Source organism: Mustela nigripes, chromosome 7, assembly GCF_022355385.1.
Source record: "Mustela nigripes isolate SB6536 chromosome 7, MUSNIG.SB6536, whole genome shotgun sequence".
NCBI lineage: Eukaryota > Metazoa > Chordata > Mammalia > Carnivora > Mustelidae > Mustela > Mustela nigripes.
Window position 1 is genome coordinate 60,976,410 of NC_081563.1, and position 27,851 is coordinate 61,004,260.

Genomic DNA, 27,851 nt, shown 5'->3' on the forward strand with positions numbered 1-27,851 from the left:
GTGCCTGGCTGGCTCAGTCGGTATAGCTCCACATTGAGTATAGAGATGACTTAAAACATCAAATAAAACTAAGGAAAAAAAGTTCTGGATAATGGACCTTATTCCTTTTTTTGTTTAAATTTTTAATTTTAGTTTTTAAAATATTTTTTATTTTTAACTTCTTAATTTTATTTTAGGGAGAATGTGCTCCAGAGAGGGCACGTGTGTCAGGGGAGGGGCCGAGGTGGAGGGAGAGTGAGTCTCAAGCAGATTCCCTGCTAAACGTGGAGCCTGACTTGGGCCTTGATCTGATGACCCTGATAAAGTGACCCGAGCAGAAATCAAGAGTGAGTTGCTTAACTGAGCCACCTGGGCACTCCAGGATTTTTTATTTTATTTACTTATTTTTATTTAAATTCAGTTAATTTTTTAAAAAAGATTTTTATTTATTTATTTGACAGAGACAGCGAGAGAGGGAACGCAAGCAGGGGGAGTGGGAGAGGGAGAAGCAGGCTTCCTGTTGAGCAGGGAGCCCCATATGGGGCTCAGTTGTAGGACTCTGGGATCATGACCTGAGCCGAAGGCAGATGCTTAATTACTGAGCCACCCAGGTGCTCCTAAATTCAGTTAATTAACATAGTGTATTATTGGTTTCACAGGTAAAGTTTAGTGATTTATCAGTTGTGTATAATACCCAGCGCTCATTACATTAAGTGCCCCCCTTAATGTCCATCACCCAGTTACCCCATCTCCCCCACTCCCCTCCCCTGTAACAGTCCTTAGTTTGTGTCCTGTAGTTAAGGGTCTCTTATGGTTTGTCCCCCTCTCTGGTTTTGTCTTACTTTATTTTTCCCTCCCTTCCCCTATGATCATCTGTGTGTTTTTTTTTTCCCCTTAGATTCCACATCTAAGCAAAATCATATAATTGTCTTTCTCTGATTGACTTATTTTGCTTAGCATAATACCCTCTAGTTCCATCTATGACATTACAAATGGTAAGGTTTTTTTTTTTATGACTGAGGAATATTTCATTTGTGTATGTGTGTGTATCCATACACGTATATACAACATCTTTATCCATTCACCTGTTGATTGACATCTTGGGTTCTTTCCATAGTTTAGCTATGGTGGACATTGCTGCTATAAACATTGGGGTACAGGTGTCCCTTCTGATCACTATGTTTGTATCCTTTAGGTAAATACTTAGTAGTGCAATTGCTAGATTATAGGGTAGCTCTATTTATAACTTTTTCAAGATTTTTATTTTTTATTTATTTTTTTAAAGATTTTATTTATTTATTTGACACAGAGAAATCACAAGTAGATGGAGAGGCAGGCAGAGAGAGAGGGAAGCAGGCTCCCTGCTGAACAGAGAGCCCGATGCGGGGCTCGATCCCAGGACCCTGAGATCATGACCTGAGCCGAAGGTAGCGGCTTAACCCACTGAGCCACTCAGGCGCCCCTCAAGATTTTTATTTTTAAGTAATTTGTATACTCAGTATGGGGCTCCAACTCACAACGCAAGATCAAGAGTCACATGCTCCACCTACTGAGCAGATTGAGCCTCAGACTCTTGATTTCGGCTTGGGTTATGATCTCCGGGTCATGAGATGGAGCCCTGTCCGGCTCTGTGCTCAGTGCAGTCTGCTTCTCCGTCCCTCTTCCTGTTCTCCCCTTTTCATATGTATGTGCATGTTCTCACTCTCTAACATAGATAAAATCTTTTAAGAAAAAGTCTAAAAAAAATAGAATGGAGTTGGCAAACTATGGCCCAGTGTACCAGATCATTCAGCTGCTTGTTTTTAACATGGCTATGGTCGTTTGTTTACACGTGTGTGGTTCCTTTCAAGATACCATGGCACAGCTATCCAGGTGTGGAAAGAGACTCTATGGCCTTCTAAGCCCAAAGTATTTACTTTCTGTTCCATTAATGAAAAATTTGCTGACCAGATCTTGTACAGTTAAACATTTTACATTAGAAGACTTATTTGGACCACCTGTAGTTTCTGAAAACTTTTTTCCTTTCTGAATTTAACTTTAGATTCCTTTCCTAGTAGTATATACTGTATATGAAATGCCAGTATGTCAGTCAAGCTCCAGTCAGGGCGTTGAAAAGGAATTTAATAATAGGAGTATTTACACAAATGTTGGAGGTAAAAAACAAGTGGAACCTGGACAACACCCAGAGGAGATGATGATGACAGCTATGATAACTGAGGAATAGCCAGTCTCCCCAAAGGCTAGGGAAATAAAGGAAAAAGGGTTGTCAGTATCTAAGAATCACTTTCAATCACTTGGAGGTGGGCCCTGTGAAGAAGCTAGGACTTAAAGGAAGGAATGCTGTCTGGCTACTGCTGGTACCTCTGAGAGGAGTACCATGAGATTGGTTTTTGGATGCTGCCACTTGGAATCTGCAGTTGCTGAGTGATGTTTTCATATACAGAGAGTGAACACATCTTTGGTCTCCTCCTGCCTTCTAGTCATCTAGTGCTGTGTAGACAGTGGAGGAGCATCTTAAGAAGCCAGATGGAAATGAAAAATGTAGTTTGCAGAGTTCTAGTCCCAGCATCACAAAGCTTAGAACAGAAGGGGGGATTTGAAGTAGAGAGCACTAGAATAACTGCGAGGAAAGTGTCTTCTCTCTTGCTCCCCCAGTACATCTGTTAAAAAAATCTGAAATATTTAGTCTAGACTTCTTTTTTTTAAAGTATTGGCTTTAATATTGGTTTAGTATTACTTATTCCTAATATTAAAAAGTGTTTTTTCTACTTTATTTCAGTATCAGATATAGAAGGTGGTGATGGACTGCAGCTCAGAAAGGAACATACTCTCAAAATATTTGCTTATATCAATTCCTGGACACAGAGGTATGCATCTTTAAGTACTTTAAAGACTAACTTTTTGAGTTGTACTTTAAATTGACATGGTTTGTCATGAAATTTCCCTTTTAGAATGTTGGGTTGTATACCTGTAGTCAATAAATGACAGTTCATCAGTATTTATTAAACCTTTCTTTCTTAATCATGAGGCCACTCATGGTTTTGTTTTTTAAGACAATAAAAGTTTCTTTAACTTATTATTTAGAAATAGGGGAACGAATGAAATTCTAAAAATTATTTTGAGAGATTGAGGAATTTTTAATGGCATAACTAGAGATGTTTAACAAACTTAATCCATTAAAAAAATTAGTTTTGTGGTAATGGACACTTTGACCCTTCTGGAAGCCATTTGTTATTCTATTTGCATTATATACAGGTATATTAGACCAGTTTTTAAGAAATGCATATATTGTGGGGTGCCTGGGCATCTCTGTTAAGTGTCTGCCTTGGGCTCAGGTCATAATCTCAGGGTCCTTGGATCAAGCCTGCATCCTGCTCCTTGCTCAGCTGGAGGCCTGCTTCTCCCTCTCCCACTGCTTGTGGGTCCCTCTCTTGCTGTGTCTCTCTCTGTCAAATAAATAAAATCTTAAAAGAAAAATGCATATGTTGAGAATATAAAGAATAAAACTTGAGGAAACACGGTAATTAATATAATCAGAATTTGCAAGTTCCTGTTCCCTTAACATGATTTTAGCTGGGCCTAGCTAAATATTCTCTTTTGCTTGTGTGCCTATCTCGTTTATTAGTCTTCTAAAATTTTTATGGGTAAAGAATGTTTGAAGCTTTGTGTGCAATGATTAGTGAACATGTTAAGTGCAGCTAAAATAAATAAATGTCCTGAGGTCCACAGACTAGGTGATCATAGAGTTTATCTTCAAATCTCATTTGTTCTACAGTAATATCCCTTTTCCTTATGTTTTCTCCTCCTTTGTTGATAAAGATGATACACATATTTGTTCTACAAAAGATTTTTGTAGATTTTTTACATGCTGTCATTATCGGCATCTCTTTTCTGAGTCTCAGCCAGCTGAATTACTTTTAGCTAAGTTTAGAAATGAGAGCGGTTCCTCTGTTCCTTTCATTATGGGTAGAGTAGGTGATTGGATATTTCATAATACTAATGTTAATGATTTAAAATTAGCATCAGGGGTGCCTGGGTGGCTCAGTCACTTGAGCCTCTGCCTTCAGCTCAGGTCGCAATCCCAGGACCCTGGGATCGCGTCCCACTTTGGGCTCCCTGCTTGGGGAGAGCCTGCTTCTCCCTCTGCCTGTACTCACTTGCTGGGTGGCTCTCACAAATAAAATCTTAAAAAAAAAAAATTAAAATAAAGTTAACATCAGTATCCAAAGGATTTGCTGCGAAATGTTGCATTTGAGTCATAATTTTTGATTTATTTACTGTAACTGTAGCTAGGTAGCAACATGTTATGCCACTAAATAAAATGAAATCCAGGGAAATGATGCAGTTTTTTTAATGTCTCACCCCCTAGTTATTGGTTGGTGCTGGGTAGGGGTTCCATGTTCCCATTCCTAGTCCACTTTTTATCATTGATACATACTCTTAATCCTTGTATCAGGAATTTTTAACTTGAATAGGAGTGAAATTACAAAGTAAATATTGATAAGGACCATTTTAGGCCTAATTTGTAGGTTTCATCAGAATGTCAAAGAATGTTTGCGCCCCAGATAGTAGATCCTCTTAATTTTATCTGTTGTTGCTGTAGAGTATAGTGGTTCAGTATGGCTGTTGAGCCAGAGTGATGTGGCTTTGAGTCCTGCTTCATCACCTGTTAGATAATTATGACAGAGTAGTTAGCTTCTAAGTTCTTATTTCATTTGTGAAATGAAAATAATAACAACGTTACTACTATTTTAGATTGTGAAGAGACCAAGTGCTTACTTAGCACAGTACCTGACATAAGACTTTAATAAACACCTGTTTTAATTAAAATTGTTAAAAGTATTTTGGAAAATTGTATACATGTTGAAGGTTATGTATGCTAAAGTGTGAAAAGCTGGACTAAAACACAATTTGTAACCTTTATCATTTTATTCACATGTCAATAAGTATGAGCAACTTTTAGCTGGTAGTAAAAAAGCACCCAAAAGTAGAATGTTACACTCTTCATTGTTCATACTGAAGACGAGATAAGTGACAATAAAATATCTAGTGTTTTGTGATTAAAAAAAATTTTTGTCTAGGGGTGCCTGAGTCGCTCAGTTGGTTAAGCATCTGCCTTTAGCTGGGGGTAATAATCCCAGCATCCTGGGGATCGAGCCCTGCATCAGGCTCCCTGCTCCTCGGGGACCCTGCTTGTCCCTCTCCCTTTGCCTGCCACTCCCCCTGATTGTGTGTGCACGCTCTTTCTTTCTCCCTGTCAAATAAACAAAAATCTTAAAAAAAAAAAAAAAAATATATATATATATATATATATATATATATATATATATATATATATATATATATTGTTTATTCTCCTCCTCTCATGTCTCCAACCTCCCTCAGTTTCTTTCTTGGGCATCAGAAAATACTGTTGCCTAAAATAAGATGGTAGTTTTTGTAGGTGATAACCAGCGACTAATAAGGCATGGTTAATCTTCAAAAGAGATTGCTAACTTAGGGCCCATGACTATGGAGGTCCATAAATCTATCTTAGCATACTGATGAACCCATGACATTTCATACAAAATGTTCTTAAAGGTTTTCTGGGAGAAAAATGTTAATAGTTTTCATTAGCTTATTAGTAGTTAAGAATCCTTTTTCTAATATATTGATTAAAAGATACGTAAAAGAGCATATTTACTTAAAATAGTATATTGATAATTTTTATAAACAATTGTATTAATGCTTTGTATTATTTTCCTCCTATTTAAGTATGTACTCACTGTAAAAATTCTTTGAGAAAAAGAATCGAAGTTTATTTATTTAAAAAAATTTTTTTTAAATTTATATGACAGAAGACAGCAAGAGAGGGAACACAAGCAGAGTGAGAGAGCCCCAGGCTCGATCCCAGGATCCAAGACTCTGGGATCATGACCTGAGCCAAAGGCAGCTGCCTAACAGCTGGGCCACCCAGGCACCCCGAGAATCAAAGTTAAAAAAGAAAAAAAAAAAAAAGGGCCTGGATGGCTCAGTGGGTTAAAGCCTCTGCCTTTGGCTCAGGTCATGATCCCAGGGTCATGGGATCGAGCCCTGCAGCGGGCTCTCTGCTCAGCGGGGAGCCTGCCCCCCCCCATCTCTGCCTACTTGTGATCTCTATCTCTCTGTCAAATAAATAAAATCTTAAAAAAAAAAAAAGAAAAAAAAAAAAGGCATGCTACTACCCAGAGTAACAACTGACGATTTTTTTTTTTTTTAAAGATTTTATTTATTTATTTGACAGAGAGAGATCACAAGTAGGCAGAGAGACAGGCAGAGAGAGAGAGGAGGAAGCAGGCTCCCTGCTGAGCAGAGAGCCTGATGCGGGACTCGATCCCAGGACCCTGAGATCATGACCTGAGCCGAAGGCAGCGGCTTAACCCACTGAGCCACCCAGGCGCCCAATTTTGGTCTTTTTAAAATTAGTTTCCTAGTCAGTTAAATGCCGCCATTGCCTGCCAATGAATTTTTTTTTCCTGTCAGTGAATTTTTAAAGTAAATTTGATTGGCTCTTTGACTTTCTTAATCCAAATCTGACTTCAGGGTGTTTTTTGGAAGGAACTAAGATTTTTTTTTTCACTAAAGAAAGATACTCCAAGGGCTTCTGGGTGGCTTAGTCAGTTAAGTGGCAAACTTTGGCTCAGATCATGATCCCAGGGTCCTGGAATCAAGGTGTGCATCGGGCTCCCTGCTCAATGGGTAGACTGCTTTTCCCTCTCCACCGCTTGTGCTGTCCCCTATGCTCTATCTCCCTCTCTCCCAAATAAATAAATCTTTAAAAAAAGATACTCAAGGGATGCCTGGGTGGCTCAGTTGGTTAACATCACCTTTGGCTCAGGTCATGATCCCAGAGTCCTGGGATCAAGTCCCACTTCTGGCTCCTTGCTCAGCAGGGAGTCTGCTTCTCGCTCTTCCTGTTCTGCCTGCAGCTCTCTGTGCTCCTGCTCTCTCTGACAAATAAATAAATAATCTTTATTAAAAAAAGGTAAATCTTAAAAAAAAATGATACTTAGATGTTTAGTCCTTCACTCTGAGCTTGGTTTTTCTTGAATCTAAAGAGAAACTGTTTATAAGAAAAACTTCAGGAGTACTGTTAATTTTATTCTTGTAGAAATTGTGGTAATACAGAACTTTAAAAGTTCTTAGAGGTAAAATTTCCTTTCATTTTGTCACTGAGAAGACAGACCTGTATTATTTATCTATTTCTGTGTAACCTGTTACTCAAAAAGTAGATCTTAAAACAGCAATAAACATTGTCCTCAGAGTTTTTATGGACAGGAATTTGGTAGTGGTTTTGCTGGTTGGTTCTGGCCTGGATTCTTCAGGAGGTTGCAGTCAGGTGCCTCGGTGGCTCAGTCAGTTGGGCGTCTGCCTTTGGCTCAGGTCATGATCCTGGGGACCTGGGATAGAGCCCTGCATCGGGCTCTCTGCTTGGTGGGGGGCCTGCTTCTCCCTCTCCCTCTACCTGCTGCTCCCCCTGCTTGTGCTCTCTCTGTCAAATAAATAAAATCTTTAAAAAAGGGGGGGGGGGTTGTGTCAAGTTCTTGGCCAGGTTGTCGTTATCTCAAGCCTTATGTGAGGTTTGGAGGGCCTGCTTCCAAGTTGGCTCACTTAACTTGGCTGGCAAGTTGGGTGTTCGTTGTTTATGGGACCAGTGCTCAGTTTTTTCACCTGTGGACTACAGCATGGGCTCCTTGACTATTTTACAACATGATGACTGGCTTCCCTCAGAGCAAGTGATCCAGAAGAGAGCAAGGCTGAGGGGCAGTGTCTCTTATGACCTAGTTTCAGATGTCACACAGTCATTTCTGCCACATTCCATTCATTAGATGTTGGTCATTAAGTCTGTTCCACATTCACTGGGCTTCCCTTTCTAAAGGGAAGAATATTCAAGAATTTATGGCTGTACTTCACATCTGCCACACTTGGAGAAATGAAATTACGTCTACATGGTAATATAGGGAGTGGTGCTCTGTTTGGACTACCATATAGATGATTTGATTTGATAATATAACTCAGTACAAATTGTAAGTAAAAGTTTACTCTCGTCCATCATTGGCTACAGTTATTCTTTTTTTTTTCCCCTAAAGATTTTATTTGAGAATGTGATCATGTGTGCAAGAGAGCACAAGTTGGGGTTGGGGGAGAGGTGAAAGTGTTGAGGGGAAGGGAGAACTAGGCTCCACTCTGATCAGGGAGCCCACCATGGGGCTTGATACCAGATCCCCATCCCCGAGATCATGACCTGACCTGAAAGCAGACATTCAACCGACTGAGCCACCCAGGTACTCCTGTATGTAGTTAATCTTATAATTTGGTACTTGAGTATCATTTATTTGATTTACCCGACTCTTACTATTCAGTATTGCCAGGCGTTATGCTAACTGAACATATCTAAGAGAACTAGATTTGTTTGTAATAATTACTGACTGTTACTGTATTTTTATATGTATATATATGTACATACATACATGCATACACACACACGTATGCATACCCTAAAGGTTGTTGAGTGTGTGTGTTATTTCTGAATGCCCTTAATCAACCATAGTGTAGGGATGTCCTTCCGAAGTTAGCCTTCTAGGAAATTATTATTATTATTATTGTTAAGATTTATTTATTTACTTTAGAGAGAGGGCATGAACGAGTGGGGAGAGGGGCGGAAGGAGAGAGAATCCTGAAGTATACACCCTGCTGAGCATGGGCCAGTTGCAGGGCTTAATCCCAGAACCCTGAGACCATGACCTGAGCTGAAATCAAGAGCCAGCCACTCAACCATCGCAGCCACCCAGGCGCCCTTTCTCAAGCAAATTATTAATGTTAAAATGCAGCCTTTTTATTAGTTAACTACAAATCCCTTTGTGTAAAATAAATTAGCTTTACTAATAAGGTTTTTATTTTAGCCAGTTTCCTCATATTTGATAGTCATGTATTTAGTATTCAGTACTTAGAGAGGCAAAGATATATGCTACAGTTCTTGTTTTTAAATAGTTCTTTGTGTAGAAGGGCAGATAAATATACATATAAAATTGAAAACTGTAATTGTCATCCTAATATGATGACCTTTAACTACCGAAAGTACCAATTTTTGGTGGGATACTATCTTTATAAATTACTGTTGTGCTACCCTGTCAGGAGGAAGTAAAAACCAGGGCGGGGGAGTACTTTAGTATTTGCTTATTATTATTTTTTTTAATATTAAAATACGTAATGGTTATCTCTCTAGAAAGTATTAATTTATTGAAAAATTTTCTTTCTCTTACAGGCAGTGTCTATGCTGCTTCAAGGAATATAAGCATTTGGAGATTTTTAACCAAGTAGTGTGTGCACTAATTAACTTAGTGATTGCCCAAGTTCAAGTACTCCGGGACCAGCTTTGTAAACATTGTACTGCTATTAACATAGATTCCACGTGGCAAGATGAGACTAATCAAGTGGAAGAACCACTGAATATAGAAAGGGAGTGTAAAGAAGGAAGTACAGAAAGACAAAAATCAATAGAAAAAAAATCAAACTCTACAAGAATTTGTAATCTGACTGAAGAGGAATCTTCAAAGAGTTGTGATCCTTTTAGCTTATGGAGTACAGATGAGAAGGAAAAACTCTTACTATGTGTGGCAAAAATTTTTCAAATTCAGTTTCCTTTATATACTGCCTACAAGCATAATACTCATCCTACTATAGAGGTACGTAAACATAGATATTGTGAATGTAACACCAAGTTACCATTATGTTGACAGTTTCTCACTTAAGAAATATGCAGAGTAGTTGTTGATGGAAAACTTAGAAAAATCACGGTGATTAGGAAAAGTATTCCAGTTCTCTCTAAACCATTTCTGCAGCATCTTGGGTCGAACGTTTGCTTAACATAGTCCTGTTAGGGAAAGATTTACACATTGAACTCATAAAAGTTAAACTGTTAGTGATCTAAACATTGTGCCAATATACATCTATGTTCTACTTACTATGACATTTTCAGAAAGTAGTAACTGAGGAATAGAAGATGATTGTGGAATTTTGAATTTCATTCTCAGAAACATTGGTAACAGAATTTGGAATTCCTTTCATTAAGAAAACTTAACAAATATTCCTTAATTAATAGTTTTAAGTGATAGTACTGTCTTTTATAAATGAAGATGCGTGATTCATTCCATTAGTGATATATTTTTTTAAATTTTAAAAATTTTAGAAAAATTTTTTTGTTTATTTATTTGACAGAGAGAACACAAGTAGGCAGATCACAGACAGAGAGAGGAGGAAGCAGGCTCCCCGTGGAGCAGAGAGCCTGATGTGGGGCTTGATCCAAGGACCCTGAGATCATGACCTGAGCTGAAGGCAGGGGCTTAACCCTCTGAGCCACCCATGTGCCCCCATTAGTGATATTTTTACAACTTTTCCAGGAGCTTAGAAACCTACCTTAGGTTTATTTAGATAATGGCATTGCTTTGTACACATCGTGGCAATCGAGACAGTTATAGGATAATGTATTATGTAAGTGGGATATATATGAAACAAGAGAGATTTCTTACTTCTTATGATTCTCTGAGTTGTCTGGGCAATTCTTCTGTTGGTTTTATGTGGCCTCATGTAGACAATTGTATTTACTTTTTTTTAAAGTTGGAAGACTTTGAAGGTCCAGCGTGGTGTCACATGTCTGACACTTGGTGCTGGGTGTTGTCTAAGGCTCTTGGATTTTCTCCATATGGCCTCTCATTCTCCACAGTTGATTGGCTTCTTTACATAGTAGTCTTAGCATTGATCCAGGAAGATGAATGTGTAAGCTGTAAGGCTTCTTGAGGTCTAGCCTCTGAAACAAAGACACAGTATAAATTCTCCCACATTCTCTTGGTTGAAATAATTAACAAGGGCAGCCTAGATTCAAAGGGGTATGAAGTACACTTCATCTCTGGAGGGTAGGAAAGGCAGCATTTCATTTAAACTTGAACATATCTACCACATGCTTTAAAAAAAAAAAAAGTCTGCCTATTTTCTCTGACTTATTTGTTCTATAACCTTCATACTGACTTCTTTAAACGTCTTTCTTCATCTTAAAAAAAAAAAAAACCAAAAAACCAAAACAGTCTTTTACTGAAAGTGCTCTCACATTGAATTGAGACTACTTAAAAACATAGCCCAGGAGGTAAGTATTTTCCTTACTGGAATTCTGCATAAGAATATTTTAAATCAGATTGTATTCTGCCTTCTAGAATTCTTAGTCTGTGATTTTTCTCCTTATAGAATCTTCTAATGAATCTTACATAGATTGAGTAAACATCCTAAAAAAAATGTCAGCTCAGAATCCTTTTTCAACAAATGGGATCTGTTTGTACAAACTGGTGAAATTGAATCTCAGTGCCACATGAATAGTGTTTTTAATGACTAAATTGGTAATTGAAATAAGCAAAAAATAGATCAGTTAGGGACTCAGATATGTGAAATTCATGCAGTTTCTTCATAAAGTTAAGTTTTTCTAGTTAAGAATCTCCTAACAGTAGAACCATGGCTATACCAAATCTGCTGTTTTCTTTCTAAAATCAGTTTGCCCACCAGTTTGCCATTTTAAAAAATCATTAGAAAAAAAAATGTCCAAATGTAAGCATAGTCACACTGCCCTACTTTCTCTTTTGAAATAAAGTGCCTCATTATTACTGTTCTTGAGGATCATTCCATGTGACTAGTTGGCTTTCAGATAAAATTCTAATAAAAAACAACCTTAGATATAATGTAACATAGTGTTAAACAGAATTCTCTCCTTAATACAGAATTTGTGTGTTTCTGTAATATAATATAGCTCTTTCCTGGGTTTCTAGTTAAGTTAGTAATGATTTGTTGCAAATACTTCAAAAATTTGTAGTTTCTATCCTAATGGCCATGTGGTTAAATGGTAACAGTCCTGTTTAACTTTGATATTAATTTGATTTTGACTTTTCTAAAGAGGCACAAACTGGCTAAGACCATGTATTTATTTATTTTTTTAAAAGATTTTTATTTTAGGGGCGCCTGGGTGGCTCAGTTGTTAAGTGGCTGTCTTTCCCTCAGGTCATGATCCCAGGGTTCTGGGATAGAGCCCTACATTGGTCTCTCTGCTCAGGGGAAGCCTACTTCTCCCTCTCCCTCTCGTACTCCCCCTGCTTGCTTTCCTTCTCTAACTGTGTCTCTCTTTGTCAAGTAATTAAGTAAAATCTTTCAAGAAATTATTTGTGAGATGGAGCACAAGCAGGGGGAGTGGCAGGCTGAGGAAGAAGCAGGCTCCCCACTAAGCAAGGAGCCCCCTGTGGGGCTTGATCCCAGGATTCTGGGATTATGCCTGAGCTGAAGGCAGACATTTAATGGACTGAGCCACCGAGGAATCCCTGGCTAAGACTCTTCAGAAGATGATTCAGTACTCATGTGATAGTATTTAGATAGCTGTGTCTTTAGAATTTAGTCAGCCATCTTAGTTTATATACGAGGGAACTGGCTTTTTTTTTCTTTTTTAAGTTTTATTTTCTTCAGTAATCTCTATATCCGATGTGGGACTTGAACTAATGACCCCATGGTCAAGAATTGTATGCTCTTCTGACTGAGCTAGCCAGGTGCCCCAAGAAGGAACTGGCTTAGACAGGTTAAAAGTTCTGGTCGGGTTCGCACAGCATATTGCTGAAAGAGTTGTAGAATTCAGTTCATTCTGTTACACTGCTTCTCAATCACTTAATCGCTGTAGCTATTGTATCCATTGCTAGGAGAAGATAGAACTCAGAGCCTCTTCTCCCCATCCCTTCCTGTCTGTATCCTTCTTCCTTTTCTATCAAAGTTGATAGTATTTTAAAAGATGTAATTAGAAATATTTATTCAGGTTGAATCTTTTTTGGAGGGCAGGGAGCTATTGCTTTTTTTTTTTTTTTTGCATTCTTTTCTTAGTCCTGAATCATTGTGTAATTCTATGTGTTGCCCTAGTATTTTAAGTTTTCATTCTAAGTAAAGTAAAATGAGTGTAATAATTAAAGAGGAGAAACCACTGTGCTTGTTAAGTGTGTGTGTAATATGGTTGGGTCCTTCGTCGATCTTTTTCCTCCCTTTCTTTCTCCTTCTTCTGTGAGGAAGTTCCCTTGCCTTATATAGGGCATAACAGCCAATCACAGGGGTGTTCACGTGAACAGGGAGTATACAGCCAATCACAGGGCTGTTCACATGGAGGTATCTGGGGCTCGCAGGCAGTGGCGGCACACGGTGCTCATGTGACGAGCACGAAGTCACGTGTGGCCAGGGCGGATATTTTTTAGGCTGTCGGTACTGCTCTGGCACCATCTTAGGGGCGTGACCAGTGCCATCTTGGGGGCGTGCCCCCAACAATTCCAAATTTCTGAATCTAGTTTGGTTTTCTCTTTCCACTTTCCACTGACTGTTTTTATTTATCTTTTATTAAATTAAAAATACTTTAAATCCATCCTTTTAATGTATACAATTTAGTAAGTTACAGTATATTCCCACAGTTTTGCAACCTGTCACTACTGTCTAATTCTTATACGGATGACTTTTTTTTTTTAAGATTTTATTTATTTGAGAGAGAGAGAGATCACAGGTAGAGAGAGAGAGGGGGAAGTAGGCTCCCTGCTGAACAGAGTGCCCGATATGGGGCTCCATCCAAGGACCCTGAGATTCCCAGGACCCTGAGATTATGACCTGAGCGGAAGGCAAAGGCCTAACCCACTGAGCTACCCAGGTGCCCCCATGACTTTTTTTTTTTAAATGATTTTATTTATTTATTTGACAGACAGAGATCACAAGTAGGCAGAGAGGCAGGGAGAGGGAGAAGCAGGCTCCCCACTGAACAGAGAGCCCGATGCAGGGCTCCGTCCCAGGACCCTGGGATCATGACCTGAGCTGAAGGCAGAGGCTTTAACCCACTGAGCCACGCAGATGCCCCTGGGATGACTTCTTTTTAAGCAAAAACTGTATTCCTGATCCACTGGTTTTCAGTTTTTCATAGTTTGATCATGGGGCAGCATTTGTTAAATTAGATGTAGAATTACTTTCTGGATATTCATTTATTTATTTTCTCTTTTAAAGTAATAGATTTCGGGCGCCTGGGTGGCTCAGTGGGTTAAGCTGCTGCCTTCGGCTCAGGTCATGATCTCAGGGTCCTGGGATCGAGTCCCGCATCGGGCTCTCTGCTCCGCGGGGAGCCTGCTTCCTCCTCTCTCTCTCTGCCTGCCTCTCTGCCTACTTGTGATCTCTCTCTGTCAAATAAATAAATAAATCTTTAAAAAAAAAAATAAAGTAATAGATTTCTTTTTTACTTCTGGAAATAGAATGGCATTATCTTAATTTAGTAAATGTAAGGTTTTTCCTAAAAAGACAAAAACTGAGCAGATAGGTTTCTTTTTTCTTTTTTTTTTTTTTTTTTTAAATTTATTTGCCAGAGATATAGAGAGAGTATACACAAGCAGGCAGAGGCAGCAAGAGAAGCAGGTTCCTTGCCAAGCAAGGAGCCCAATGCGGGACTGGAACCCAATGCGGGACTGGATCCCAGGACACTGGGACCAGGACCCGAGCCGAAGGCAGCAGCCTATCTAACTGAGCCACCCAGGCGTCCCAGCAGATAGGTTTCTTAAGGCCTGTGTAGGGTTCATCTAAAATCAGAACTTTTGAAACAAAAATGATGTTGATTAAGCTTTTAGGGAGGTATCCTACTGTTGTTCCTACTGTTGTATGTAACCTTACCTATAGATCTGTGTTAACTCTTTATGTACTACTTAAAATGAGATTGTAGTGACACCTTTAGGATAATGTTTTCTTGTACCCAGAGTAGGAATAAAAAATGGTAAAACAGTCTTTCTGTGCAATCAGAATAGTTGTAACCAAGTCCATGAGCAACATTTTGCATATCAGAATAGAATTTTGTTATGGTACTTTCTAACTGTGTCCATGATGGGCACTAGAAATTTTGACTGGATTCTAAAATTACAGCATGGTTTACCTGGTCCGTGAATCTGTATTCAGTACCATTGGTGTTCTTACATTCTGGAATTGATGAAGACAAAAGGTTTGATGAGAATAATTTAAAGCTTTTAATTGTGGTCCTGCCAGTGGAAACTCAGGAATAGATTTAGGTTTTTTTTTTTTTTTTTAAGATTTTTTTTTTTTTTTAAATTTATTTGTCAGAGAGAGAGCGAGCGAGAGCAAGCATAGGCAGATAGAGTGGAAGGCAGAGTCAGAGGGAGAAGCAGGCTCCCTGTGGAGCAAGGAGCCCGATGTGGGACTCGATCCCAGGATGCTGGGATCATGACCTGAGCTGAAGGCAGCTGCTTAACCAACTGAGCCACCCAGGCATCCCAGGAATAGATTTAGGTTTAGTACGTTTGATTTAACACATGTTTTGACCTGTATTAGGAGTTTTTTGGTTATTTGAAAATGTGAAAGTTTTATATGATGCTCTCAATCATTTGTTTTCAAACTTTACTTCTGCAATAGGACTTAAATAAAGCATTTAACAGCAGTGAATGACAGGTTTCTTTGGCCAAACTTTTTTCAGGTGAAAGTGTCCAGCTTTCTGATTATAAAAGTAACAATTTCAGTGTGACTAAAAATTACAAAATATACAGATATAGACCTTGAACCTGTCTTCTTTCTCCATCTCAAAAAAAACATAGTTAGGAAATTAGTTCAGATTATTTCTGGACACATAAAAAGTAATGAAAATCAGATCGTGTTCATAAATCTTGATTTTTAAAAATGTAAAAATTCTTTTTCTATGCCTGTACATGTGGGTTCACCTTAGTTTTTAAAGGAATAACTTACCATAAAAATCAGTTGCTTAAAGTATATAATTTAATTACTTTTAGCCAATGTGCAGAGTTACATAACCATTACCACATTCCACTTGTAGAACCATTCAGTCATCTCAAAAAGATCCTTCATGGCATTTCACCCTATTTTTGAAAGCTGCGTAAGATGCTGGATGGTTATGCTATAATTTAATTATGCATCCAATGAATGGGTATTTGTTTCTAACTTTGAGATATTATAATTTCGGGGAGCATCATTAAACATTTTCCAGCACTACCTTTATTAGTTGTTGGGATAAATAACCAGAAGATGGGTCAAAGGGAATGTCCATTTTAAATGTTGATAGATACTGCCAAGTTGTCCTCAAATAGGGTCGTTATCAGTTTCTGTTCTTACCAGCATGAATGAATGAATATGCTTTCAAGTAGTTTAAGTCATATGTATACAAAGCACATTGGGTACTTGGGAGTGTACATCTGGGGAATTCCAGAGCAGGTTTTAGAACCACTTAACTAAGTTATAATCTATTTTTGTAACAGTTATCCCAGTTATTTATAGAAACATTGTTTAAAAAGGCAAAATAATACATAGTACATGGCTTGGAAAGATTTCTTTAGAGAGGCTTAAAATATATTTTAGAACTGACCCTTACTAGTTTCAGTTAGGAATAATGTTATTTATGAGAAACATTTGCAAAACTTATTTCAGGTTTTATAAACTCAGTCTTTAGAATATTGTATTTTTTTAATTATAGTTGACACAGAAAATGGTATTTTTTAAAAGAAATTATTATTTTGTAGGGTAAGCTAATTGTGTGGTTTTTTTTTTTTTTGTAAATCAGGATATATCAACCCAAGAGAGCAACATACTAGGGGCATTCTGTGATATGAATGTAAGTATTTATGTTTTTCTTATTCTCAGGTTTATGGAAAATTTGCTTTTTTGTTCATACAGGTCTTTGAGTTTATTTTTATATCTCATTGGTATCTTTTCCATGTTGTTAATGAAAATTATTCCTGATGAGTTTTAAATAATTTTTTTCCCCCCTCAGGATGTAGAAGTACCGTTGCATTTGCTTCGTTATGTATGTTTGTTTTGTGGGAAAAATGGCCTTTCTCTCATGAAGGATTGCTTTGAATATGGAACTCCTGAAACATTGCCATTTCTTATAGCACATGCATTTATTACAGTTGTATCTAATGTAAGTATTGTTTGGAATTGGTTTTAATCTTGGGAATAATGTCTAGGATTTTAATAACATGAATTTTATGTCCAAGAAAGGTAGGTTTTGAGTCATTTGGTGCATGTACAATAATTTTTTTCTGAATTATATTTTGAAAAAATTGAGTATAGAAGTCTTTTTAAAAAGGTCTTGTGATAAAAATGGAATTTGTATACCTTTTTTTTGAATTTGTATAAGTTAGTGAATTTAAGTTAAATAAGTAAATTTAGCCATTTACTACTTCTCTTTAAAATATATGATAGGTAGCTATTTACAGAAGTCTTACTTTGATTTTAGTTTTCCTTGTCTGGGATTTTAATTTTCCTTGTCTGGGAAATTTTTGGCTTTTTAGATTTTTAGTTACTTAAAAAGATGGTTAGCTTAGGGTACTACTATAGTGTGCCTGACTTTCCTCTGTAAGACTTCATAAAATTTTTTTGCATTTGTAAAGAGATTAATGATTTTATATGTTGTGAATGTCCATTACTGTGAAGCATAATAGATATGGAAGCAGAGATACTTTTTTTCCCCCCTTGGGCTTCTCAGAGACTGAGATTTTTACGAAATGATTTCTGGCAACCTGTGCTTTCCAACAGCGTTTGTTCCCATTGTGTCTGTGTCATTTTGGTAATTCTTGAACATTTCCAACTTTTTCATTATTCTTATATCTGTTACGGTGATCAGTGATTAGAACTCATTGAAAGCTCATGCAATGGTTAGCAATTTTTAACAATAAGGAATTTTGGGGGCGCCTGGGTGGCTCAGTGGGTTGAAGCCTCTGCCTTTGGCTCAGGTCATGGTCCCAGGGTCCTGGGATCGAGCCCCGCGTCGGGCGCTCTGCTCCGTGGGGGGCCTGCTTCCTCCTCTCTCTGCCTGCCTCTCTGCTTACTTGTGATCTCTCTCTGTTAAATGAATAAATAAAATCTTTAAAAAAGAAAAAAGAAAAAACAAAAAAAAAAAACCAAAAAAAAACAATAAGGAATTTTAATTCAGATTTGTACATTAATTTTAGACCTGCTACTTCACAGTTAATAGACTACAGTATGGTATAAACACAACTTTTATGTGTACTAGGAAACAAAAAAATTAATTTGGCTTGCTTTATTGTGATACTAGCTTTATTGTGGTGGTCAGAACTGAACCTGCAGTATCTCTGAGGTATGACTGTAATGAAATTGAGCACTGTTTCATAGGCATATTCACCATTTGGTTATTGTATGAGAAGTACCTGTTCAGATCTTTTACCTGTTACAAAAAATCACATTGTCTGCTTTTTCCTTACAGATGGGTACAGATTTCTTACCTGTTTTATATACAGATCTTTTGTCTGACACACACAATTGCTAGTCTCTGCTTTCACACTGTGGTTTGGTTTTCATTACTCTTTAATCTTAATGATTTGTCATTTATCAGAGAAGTCTTTTGTTAAGGTTATGTTTTCATTTGTGGATAAAGTCTTTCTTATCCCAAGATCTTTTTTTTTTGTTTTTTTTAAAGATTTTATTCGTTTATTTGACAGATCACAAGTAGGCAGAGAGGCAGGCAGAGAGAGAGAGAGAGGGAAGCAGGCTCCCCGCCGAGCAGAGAGCCCGATGCGGGGCTCGATCCCAGGACCCTGAGATCAGGACCTGAGCCGAAGGCAGCGGCTTAACCCACTGAGCCACCCAGGCGGCCCTCTTATCCCAAGATCTTATCCTAAGATCATGAAGTTATTTTCCTGTGTTCTGGAAGTTTTATTGTTTCACATTTTGATTACAGCTCAGTCGCAGCTGATTTTTGTGTATGGTATAAGTGATGAATCAAGATTAATTTTCCTTTTTTTTTTTTTTAAAAAGATTTATTTGTTTTAGAGAGTGCAGGAGGGGCAGAAGGAGAGGGACAAAGTATCTTTTTTTTTTTTTTTTTAAAGATTTTATTTATTTATTTTTGAGAGAGAGAGACAGTGAGAGAGAACATGAGTGAGGAGAAGGTCAGAGAGAGAAGCAGACTCCCCGTGGAGCTGGGAGCCCGATGCGGGACTCGATCCTGGGACTCCGGGATCATGACCTGAGCCGAAGGCAGTCGTCCAACCAACTGAGCCACCCAGGGGGACAAAGTATCTTAAGAAGACCCTCTGCTGAGCATGGAGCCTGATGTGGGCTCAATCTCAAGACCCTGAGGTCACGACCTGAGTCAAAACCAAGAATTTCACCTAGGAGCCCCTAATTTTTTTTTTCTTAGAAACAAGCATTGATCCTAACACTTTAGCAAAGACAGTCCTTCCTTCATTTCCCAGTACCATTTTGTTATAAATTAGATGTCTTTGTATGTCCATGGGTCTGGGATCTCTAGTATATTACATTGTCTCTGCCCAATAATTAGCTATTTGTACATCGTAATCTTTGGAGACAGCAAGACTTGCCTCTGGGAAAACAAGTTCTACCTTCCTGTCATTCCTCTACTTTTTAAAAAGATATAATTGACATATAATGTTACATTGAAGTATAGAATATAACAAATCAGTATTAATATATATTGTGAAATGTTTGTCACAATAAATCTAATTAACATTCATCTCCATTCATAGTTAACAAAATTCTTTTTTCTCGTCATGAGAACTTCTAAGGATTATTCTTAGCAACTTTCAAATATGCTATTCAGTATTGCTAATTATAGGCAAGATGCTGTCTGTACATTACCTCATCATACCCTGTCATTTTTATTTTTTTAAGATTTTATTTTTTATTTGACAAGAGATCACAAGTAGGGAGAGAGAGAAGCAGAGAGAGAGTGGGGGAAGCAGGCTTCCCCCCCAAGCAGGGAGCCTGATGCTGGGCTCAATCCCAGGACTCTGGAATCATGACCTGAGCCAAAGGCAGAGGCTTTAACCCACTGAGCCACCCAGGCACCCCACCCTGTCATTTTTATTTTTATTATTTTTTTAAAAGTTATTTATTTATTTGACAGAGATCACAAGTAGACAGAGAGATGGGGGAAGCAGGTTCCCTGCTGAGCAGAGAGCCCCATGTGGGCTGAAGGCAGAGGCTTTTACCCACTGAGCCACCCAGGCGCTCCATCACCCTGTCATTTTTAAAGAGTTTTTTCTCCTCATGGATCTTTCTATTTAGAATCAATGCCTGATTACTACATATAAACCTTTTGGGTTACCATGATTCTGTAAATCAGTTTGGGGAGAATGGTCATCTCTGCAGTAATGAGTCTCCTTATCTGTAACCATGGTAAATGTGTTTTTATTTACATGTCCTTAAATTTCTCTCCTATTTTTCTGTTTCTGTATAGGTCTTTTGTTTCTTAACAATTTTTATTTTTATTTTTATTTATTTTTTTCTTTGAAGTAGTGGGCTCCATGTCCAGTGTGGGGCTCATGACCCTGAGTTCACAAGTCTCATGCTCTACAGACTGAGCCAGCTAGGCACCCCCAATTATAATTTTTTTTATCATTTTATTTTATTTCATCATGACAAATTCCCACCCTCTATGTCCTTCATCTCCTCACTCTCATCCCTTCTGATAAACATAACTTCTCTATAGTTGAGTCTCTGGTTTTGTCTCTTCCCCCCCCTTTTGCTCATTTGTTTTGTTTCTTAAATTCCACAAATGAGTGAGATCGTATGGTATCTTTCTCTGATTTATTTAGTTCAGCATTATACTCTGTAGCTCTCTCGGTGTCATTGAAAATGGCGAAATTTCATTCTTTTTTATGGTTAAGTAATATTTCATTCTGTATGTGCCACATCTTTATCCATTCATTTGTCAATGGGTACTTTGGGTGCTTCCATAGTTTGGGTATTGTAAGTAATGCTGCAATAAACATAGGGGTGCAGGGTTGCTGGGGGAGGGGGTAGGGGGAAGGTGGCGGTGTTATGGACATTGGGGGAGGTATGTGCTATGGTAAGTGCTATGAAGTGTGTAAACCTGCTGAGTCACAGACCTGTACCCCTGGGGCTCATAATTGATTATATGCTAATAAAAGAATTAAAAAAATAGGGGTGCATATATTCTTCTGAATTAGTGTTTTCATTTTTTGGGTAAATAGCCAGTTGTGTGATTACTAGGGTAGTTTCTAGTGTGATCCTAGGGTAGTTCTATTTTAATCTGTTGGGGAACCTCCATACTTTCTTCCACAGTAGCTGTACCAGTTTGCATTCCTACCAGCATTTGCATCCTCACCAGCAATTGTTGTTTCTTATGTTTTTGATTTTGGCTATTTTGACAGGTGTCAGTGATATCCCATTATAGTTTTGATTTGTTTTCCTGATGGTGAGTGATGTTGAGCTTTTTTTCATGTGTCTCTTGGCCATCTCTCTGTCTTCTTTGGAGAAATGTCTGTTCATATCTTCTGCCCATTTTTAATTGGATTTTTTTTTGTGTATGTGTGTTGAATTGTATAAGTTCTTTATATATTTTGGATATTAACCCTTTATCAGATATTTCACTTGAAATCGTCTTCTTCCATTTGGTGGGTTGCCTTTTTTAGTTTTGTTGGTTGTTTCCTTTGTTGTGCAGAGACTTTATTTTTATGTAGTCCCAATAGTCATTTTTGCTTTGGTTTCCTTTGCCTTAGGAAATATATGTAGAAAAATGTTGCTATGGCTGATGTCAGAGAAATTACTGCCTGTGCGGTTTCTAGGATTTTTATGGTTTTCAGGTCTTACATTTAGGTTTTTAATCCACTTTGAGTTTATTTTTGTGTGTGGTGTAAGAAAGTGGTCTAGTTTCATTTTTTTGCATGTAACTGTCCAGTTTTCCTAACACCATTTGTTGAAGAGTCTGTCTTTTCCCCCATTGTATCTTCTTTTCTTCTTTGTGGAAGATAATTGATAGTATAATTCTGGGCTTTCTGTTCTATTCCATTGACTTACTTACCTGTTTTTATGTCTGTGCCATACTGGTTTTTTTTTTGGTTTGTTTGTTTTGTTTTGTTTTTTTAAAGATTTTGTTTATTTATTTTAGAGTACACAAGCAAGGGCAGGGCAAAGGGAGAGGGAGGTAGAGAATTCCAGGCAGACTCTGCTGAGTTCAGAGCCTGATGTAGGCCCGGTCTCACTCCTGAGATCATGACCCAACGTGGAAACCAAACAGATGCTCAATAAACTGAGCCACTAGGTGCCCCCAGTATCATGCTATTTTTATTACTACTGGTTGGTAATACAGCTTGAAGTTGTATTACTTGCAATTGTTTTACTTCCAGATTTGTTTTTCTTTTTCAAGATTGCTTTGGCTGTATGAGGTCTTCTGTGGTTCCATACAAATTTTAGGATTGTTTGTTCTAGTTCCATGAAAAATGCTGTTGGTATTTGCGTAGGGATTGTGTTAAATCTGTAGATTGCTCTGGGTAGTATGGACATTTTAACAATACTTGTTCTTCAAACCCATGAGCGTGGCATGTCTTTCCGTTTCTTTGCATGTTTTGAATTTCTTTCATGAGTGTTTTATAGTTTTCAGAGTATAGGTCTTTCATCTTCTTGGTTAAGTGTGTTCCTAGGTATTTAATTATTTTTGGTGCAATTGACATGGGGTTGTTTTCTTGATTTCAATTTCTGCTGATTCATTATTAGTGTATAGAAATGCAGTGGATTTCTGTACGTTGATTTTATGTCTTTTGAATTTACTGGATTCATTTATCAGTTCTAGTCTTTTGGTGGAGCCTTTAGGGTACTGTATATATGGCATCATGTCATCTGCAAATAGTGAAAATTCCATTTCCTCCTTACCAATTTCTATACCCTATTTTTTTTTTCCTTTTTCTTGTCTGACTGCTGTGGCTAGGACTTTTTACAAAATGAGTAAAAGTGGTAAGAGTTAACTTCCGTGTCTTGTTCCTGACCTTAGGGGAAAAGCTCTCAAGTTTTTCACCACTCAGTCTGATGTTGGCTGTGGGTTTTTCATATAAGGCCTTTATTATGTTGAGATATGTTCTATGTAGACCTTCTTTGGTGAGGTTTTTTACCATGAATGGATGTTGTACTTTGTCACATGCTTTTTCTGCACTTACTGAGATGATAATGTTTTTTTTCCTTTCTCTTATGGATGTGACAAGTCATGCTGATTTATGAATATTGAGCCATCTTGCATCCTGGGAGTAAAGGCCACGTGATTGGTGTTGTATGATTTTTTTTTTTTAATATTTTGTTGAATTTGGTTTGCTAATAATATTGTTGGGGATATTTGCATCCATATTTATAAGAACTGTTGGCCTCTAGTTCTTTTTTTGTGGTGTCTTTATGAGTTGTTTTTTTTTTTTTTTTAAGATTTTATTTATTTATTTGACAGAGATCACAAGTAGGCAGACAGGCAGGCAGAGAGAGAGGAAGGGAAGCAGTCTCCCTGTCAAGCAGAGAGCCCAATGCGGTGCTTGATCCCAGGACCCTGGGATCATGACCTGAGTGAGCCTAAGGCAGAGGCTTTAACCCACTGAGCCACCCAGGCACCCCTTTTATCCGGTTTTAATCTCAAGGTGATACCGGTCTCCTAGAATGAATTTGGAAGTTTTCCTTCCTCTTCTGTTTTGTGGAATAGTTTAAGAAGAATAAGTATTAATTCTTTAAATGGTTGGTAGAAATATCTGTGAAGCCATCTCATCATGGAATTGTTTTATTACAGATTCAATTTCATTGTTGGTAATTAAGTCTTCAAATTTTCTATTTATTTCTGCTTTAGTTTTGGTAGGTTATATGTTTCTAGGAATTTATGCATTTGTTCACAGTTATTCAATTTGTTGGCAAAAAAGTTTTCGTAGTATTCTGTTAAAATTGTATTTCTGTGGTGTTGGTGGTTATTTATTCTCTTTCATTAGTAATTTTGTTTCTTTAGGTCCTCTTTTTTTTTTAGGAGTCATTGTAGAGGTTTATCACTTTTGCGATAAAAGAACCAGCTTTTGGTTTTCTCTGTTCTGTTGTTTCTTTTTAGCTTGCATTTCATTTATTTCTGCTCTGATCTTTTTTATTTCTTTTCCTGGGTTTGGATTTTGTTTTTTCTTTATCTAGCTCCTTTAGGTGTAGTTACGTTGTTTGAGATTGTTCAGACTTCTTGAGGTAGGTGTATAATGCTCTACACTTCCCTCTTTAAGATTTTTAATAAAAAAATTTATTTTTTAAAAACTATTATTATTTTTTTAAAGATCTTAATTTTTTCAGAGAGAGTGAGAAAGGAAGTATGAGCTGGTGGAGGAGCAGAGAGAGAGAGAGAAACAGATTCCCTGCTGGGCAGGGAGCCCAATGTGGGGTTTGATCCCAGGAACCTGGGATCATGACCCAAGCTGAAGGCAGATGCTTAACTGATGCGAGCCATCCAGGTGCCCTATAAGCTTTTAATTTTTAAGTAATCACTATATTCAAAATGGGGTTTGAACCCATACCCTGAAATTACAGTTGTATGCTCCACTGACTGAACCAGCCGAGTGCCCCTATACACCCCTCTCTTAGAACCAGTTTTGCTGTATCCTAAAGATTTTGGACTATTGTGTTTTCATTTTCATTTGTTTCTGTGTAATTTTTTATTTTTTCTCTGATTTTTTTTTCATTGATTGTTTTAAAGATTTCATTTATTTATTGACACAGAGTGAGAGTGAGTGAGTGCACACAAGCAGGGGTAGTGGGAGAGGGAGAACAGGCTTTGGAGCAGGGAGCCCAACACGGGGTTTGATCCCAGGATCCCAGAATCATGACATGAGCCAAAGGTGGACACTTAACCCACTGAGCCACCCAGGCACTCCCGTTCATTATTTAGTAGCATGTTATTTAACCTTCATGTATTTGTGTCCTTTCCAGAGTTTTTCCTGTGGTTGATTTCTAGTTTCATAGCAATGTGGTTAGAAAAGATGTATAGCATGACTTTGATTATTTTTAATTTTTTGAGATTTGGTTTTTGGCCTAGTATATGTTTTAGAGAATGTTCATGTGCACTTGAAAAGAATGTGCATTCTGTTTTAGGATAGGATGTTCTGAAAATGTTTGTTAAATCCATGTCCAGTGTGTCATTCAAAGCCACTGTATGATTGTTGATTTTCTGTTTGGATGTAAGTGGAGTGTTAAAGTCCCCTGCTACTATTAAATTACTACTCATTGGTGTTCTTTCATTGTTTGTTGGCTTTAGTGATATATCTGGATTCCTTTCACTTTATTGTTTGCATATTACTGGTTTTCGATTCATGGTTGCCCTTAGATTTGTATATAACACCTTCTGCATATAGCAGACTGTATCAAGTTGGTAGTCACTTGAGTCTTTTTTAAAGATTTATTTATTTTAGTGAGATAGAGCACTGAGTATGAGTGGGGAAGGGGCATAGGGAGAGAATCCTCAAGCAGACTCCCCACTGAGTGATGGGCTTGATCCCACAACCCATGAGATCACAACCTGAGTTGACACCAAGAGTCAGAGAGCCAACCGAATGAGCCACCCAGGTGCCCCTTAAGTTTATTTTAATGGTTGTATTTTTTTAAATTTTAGTTTCCATTATAGTTAACATATAATGTTACTAGTTTCCGCTTAAGTTTAAATCTCTTCTTTACCCTTCTGTCAACGTTTTAGGTATATGGTGTCATATTTTTGAGGTATATAACATTGTCCTTGGACAAGTCCATATGTTTTGCTATGCTTAACATAAGTGTAGCTGCCGTCTCTCACCATGCTACAACCCCAGTATCATATGATTGACTATTTTCCCTATGCTGTATCTTTTATCCTTGTGACTTACTCATTCCATAAATGAAAGCCTGTATTTACGACTACTCTTACCCTATTTTGTCCATCACCCCACTTCCCTCCCCTTTGGCAACCACCAGCACTCTGTATTTATGGGTCTGTTTCTGCTTTTCATTAGCTTTTATATTTATTGTTTTATTATTAGCATTATTAGTTTTGATATTCATTGTTTTGATATTTATTTTTTTTAAGCTTTTTTTTTTTATTTGACAGAGAGATCACAAGTAGGCAGAAAGAGGCAGGCAGAGAGAGAGGAGGAAGCAGACTCCCTACTGAGCAGAGAGCCCAATGCGGGGCTCAATCTCAGGACTCTGAGATTGTGACTTGAGCCGAAGGCAGAGGCTTAACCCACTGAGCCACCCAGGTGCCCCTGTTTTGATAAGTAGATTCCATGTGTAAGTGAAATCATGAGGTATTTTTCTTCCTCTGTCTTATGTCACTTAGGATAATACTCTGTAGGTCCATTAATGTTACTGCTTTTGGGAAGATCCCATTCTTTCTTATGGCTGAGTAATATTTTATTGTGTATGCATGTATATATGTGTAGAATTAATTTTTTGAGGAGCCTCCATACTGCTTTCCACAGTGGCTGCACAGATTAAAGTCCCACCATCATTTTTCCCACCCTCACCAACACTTAATTGATCTTTTTGATTCTCACCATTCTGACAAGTATAAGGTTAATAACTCATTGTGGTTTTGATTTGCATTTCCCTGATGAGTAATGATGTTGAGCAATGTCTGTTTGGGCCCTCTGCCCATTTTTAATCAGATTTTTTTTGTGTGTTGTATAAGTTCTTTATAAATTTTGGATATTAACAAATATCAGGTATGCCATTTGCAAATATATTCTTCCATTTAGTAGGTTGTCTTTTAGTTTTGTTGGTTTCCTTTGCTATGTAAAAGCTTCTTATTTTAGTGTAATCAGAATAGTTTATTTTTGCTTTTTTATTTGCCTAAGGAATCATATCTAGAAAAATATTGCTGAGGTTGATGTTCAAGGGATGCCTGTGTTTTGTTTTTTTTGAGAAGTTTTAGATTTCACATTTAGTTTTTTAATCCAGTATGAATTTGTTTTTGTGTATGGTGTGAGAAAGTGGCCCATTGTCATTCTTCTGCATGTGGCTGTCCAGTTGTCACAACACTGTTTATTGATGAGACTTGTTTTTTCCTCATTGTATGTTCTTGCTGCTTTTATTGTGGATTAATTGACCATATATTCATGCGTTCAATTCTGCATTCTCTGTTGTCTTCCATTGATCTATGTGTTTGTTTTTGTGCCAGTATTACACTGTTTTGATTTCTAGAGTTTTGTAATAGAACTTTAAGTTTGGAATTGTGATGCCTCCTGCTTTCCTTTTCTTTTTAAAGATTTTTCTGGCTATTTGGGGTGTTTTGTGGTTCTGTACAAATTTCAGAATTATTTCTTCTGGTTCTGTGAGAAATGCTGTTGGTATTTGGATAGGGATTGAATTGGATTTGTAGATTGCTTATGACCATTTCGTTGGTATTAATTTCGTCTTCCAATTTATGAATGTGGACTCTTTCTTATTTGTGTCATTTTCAGTTTCTTTCATTAGTGTTTCATCGTTTTCAGAGTATAGGTCTTTTAGCTCCTTGGTTACGTTTATTCCTAGGTATTTATTATTTTTGGTGTAGTTATAAATGGCTTTTTAATAAAATTTATTTTTCTGCTGCTTTGTTAAGTGATACTGATTTTAATGCTTCATTTTATTTTATTTTATTTATTTTTTTTAAAGATTTTATTTATTTATTTGAGCCAAAGGCAGAGGCTTAACCCACTGAGCCACCCAGGCACCCTTAATGCTTCATTTTTAAAGATTTTATTTATTTATCCATTTGACAGAGAGAGAGAGATCACAAGTAGGCAGAGAGGCAGGCATAGGGGGAGGGGAGAAGCAGGTTCTCTGCTGAGTAGAGAGCCCAATGCGGGGCTCGATCGCAGGACTCTGAGATCTTGACCTGAACCAAAGGTAGAGGCTTAACCCACTGAGCCATCCAGGCTCCCAGTGCTTCATTTTTAGTTTAACGACTTAGTTTTTTTGTACTGTTTAGGACCTTCTGATCAATATGAATTAAAGTTGTTCTTGTTGTATTCTGAATTTTAGAAGGAGAAGTTTTAACATTAGACTATTAGTAT

At 37.5% G+C, this 27,851-nt stretch overlaps 1 protein-coding gene across 4 annotated transcripts in view; it reads left to right on the forward strand.

Annotated features, from left to right (window-relative positions):
• The window catches only part of USP34 (ubiquitin specific peptidase 34), a 239,199-nt gene that overhangs the window by 40,409 nt on the left and 170,939 nt on the right, over positions 1-27,851 (forward strand). For 3 of the 4 annotated variants that reach the window (XM_059406010.1, XM_059406012.1, XM_059406011.1), the window contains exons 2-5: positions 2,759-2,846; positions 9,263-9,683; positions 16,607-16,657; positions 16,817-16,966. In XM_059406010.1, the coding sequence (XP_059261993.1) occupies positions 2,759-2,846; positions 9,263-9,683; positions 16,607-16,657; positions 16,817-16,966 (710 nt within the window). Of the gene's footprint in view, positions 1-2,758; positions 2,847-9,262; positions 9,684-16,606; positions 16,658-16,816; positions 16,967-27,851 lie in introns of those variants that run through there. The other variant, XM_059406013.1, reaches the window with a different exon arrangement.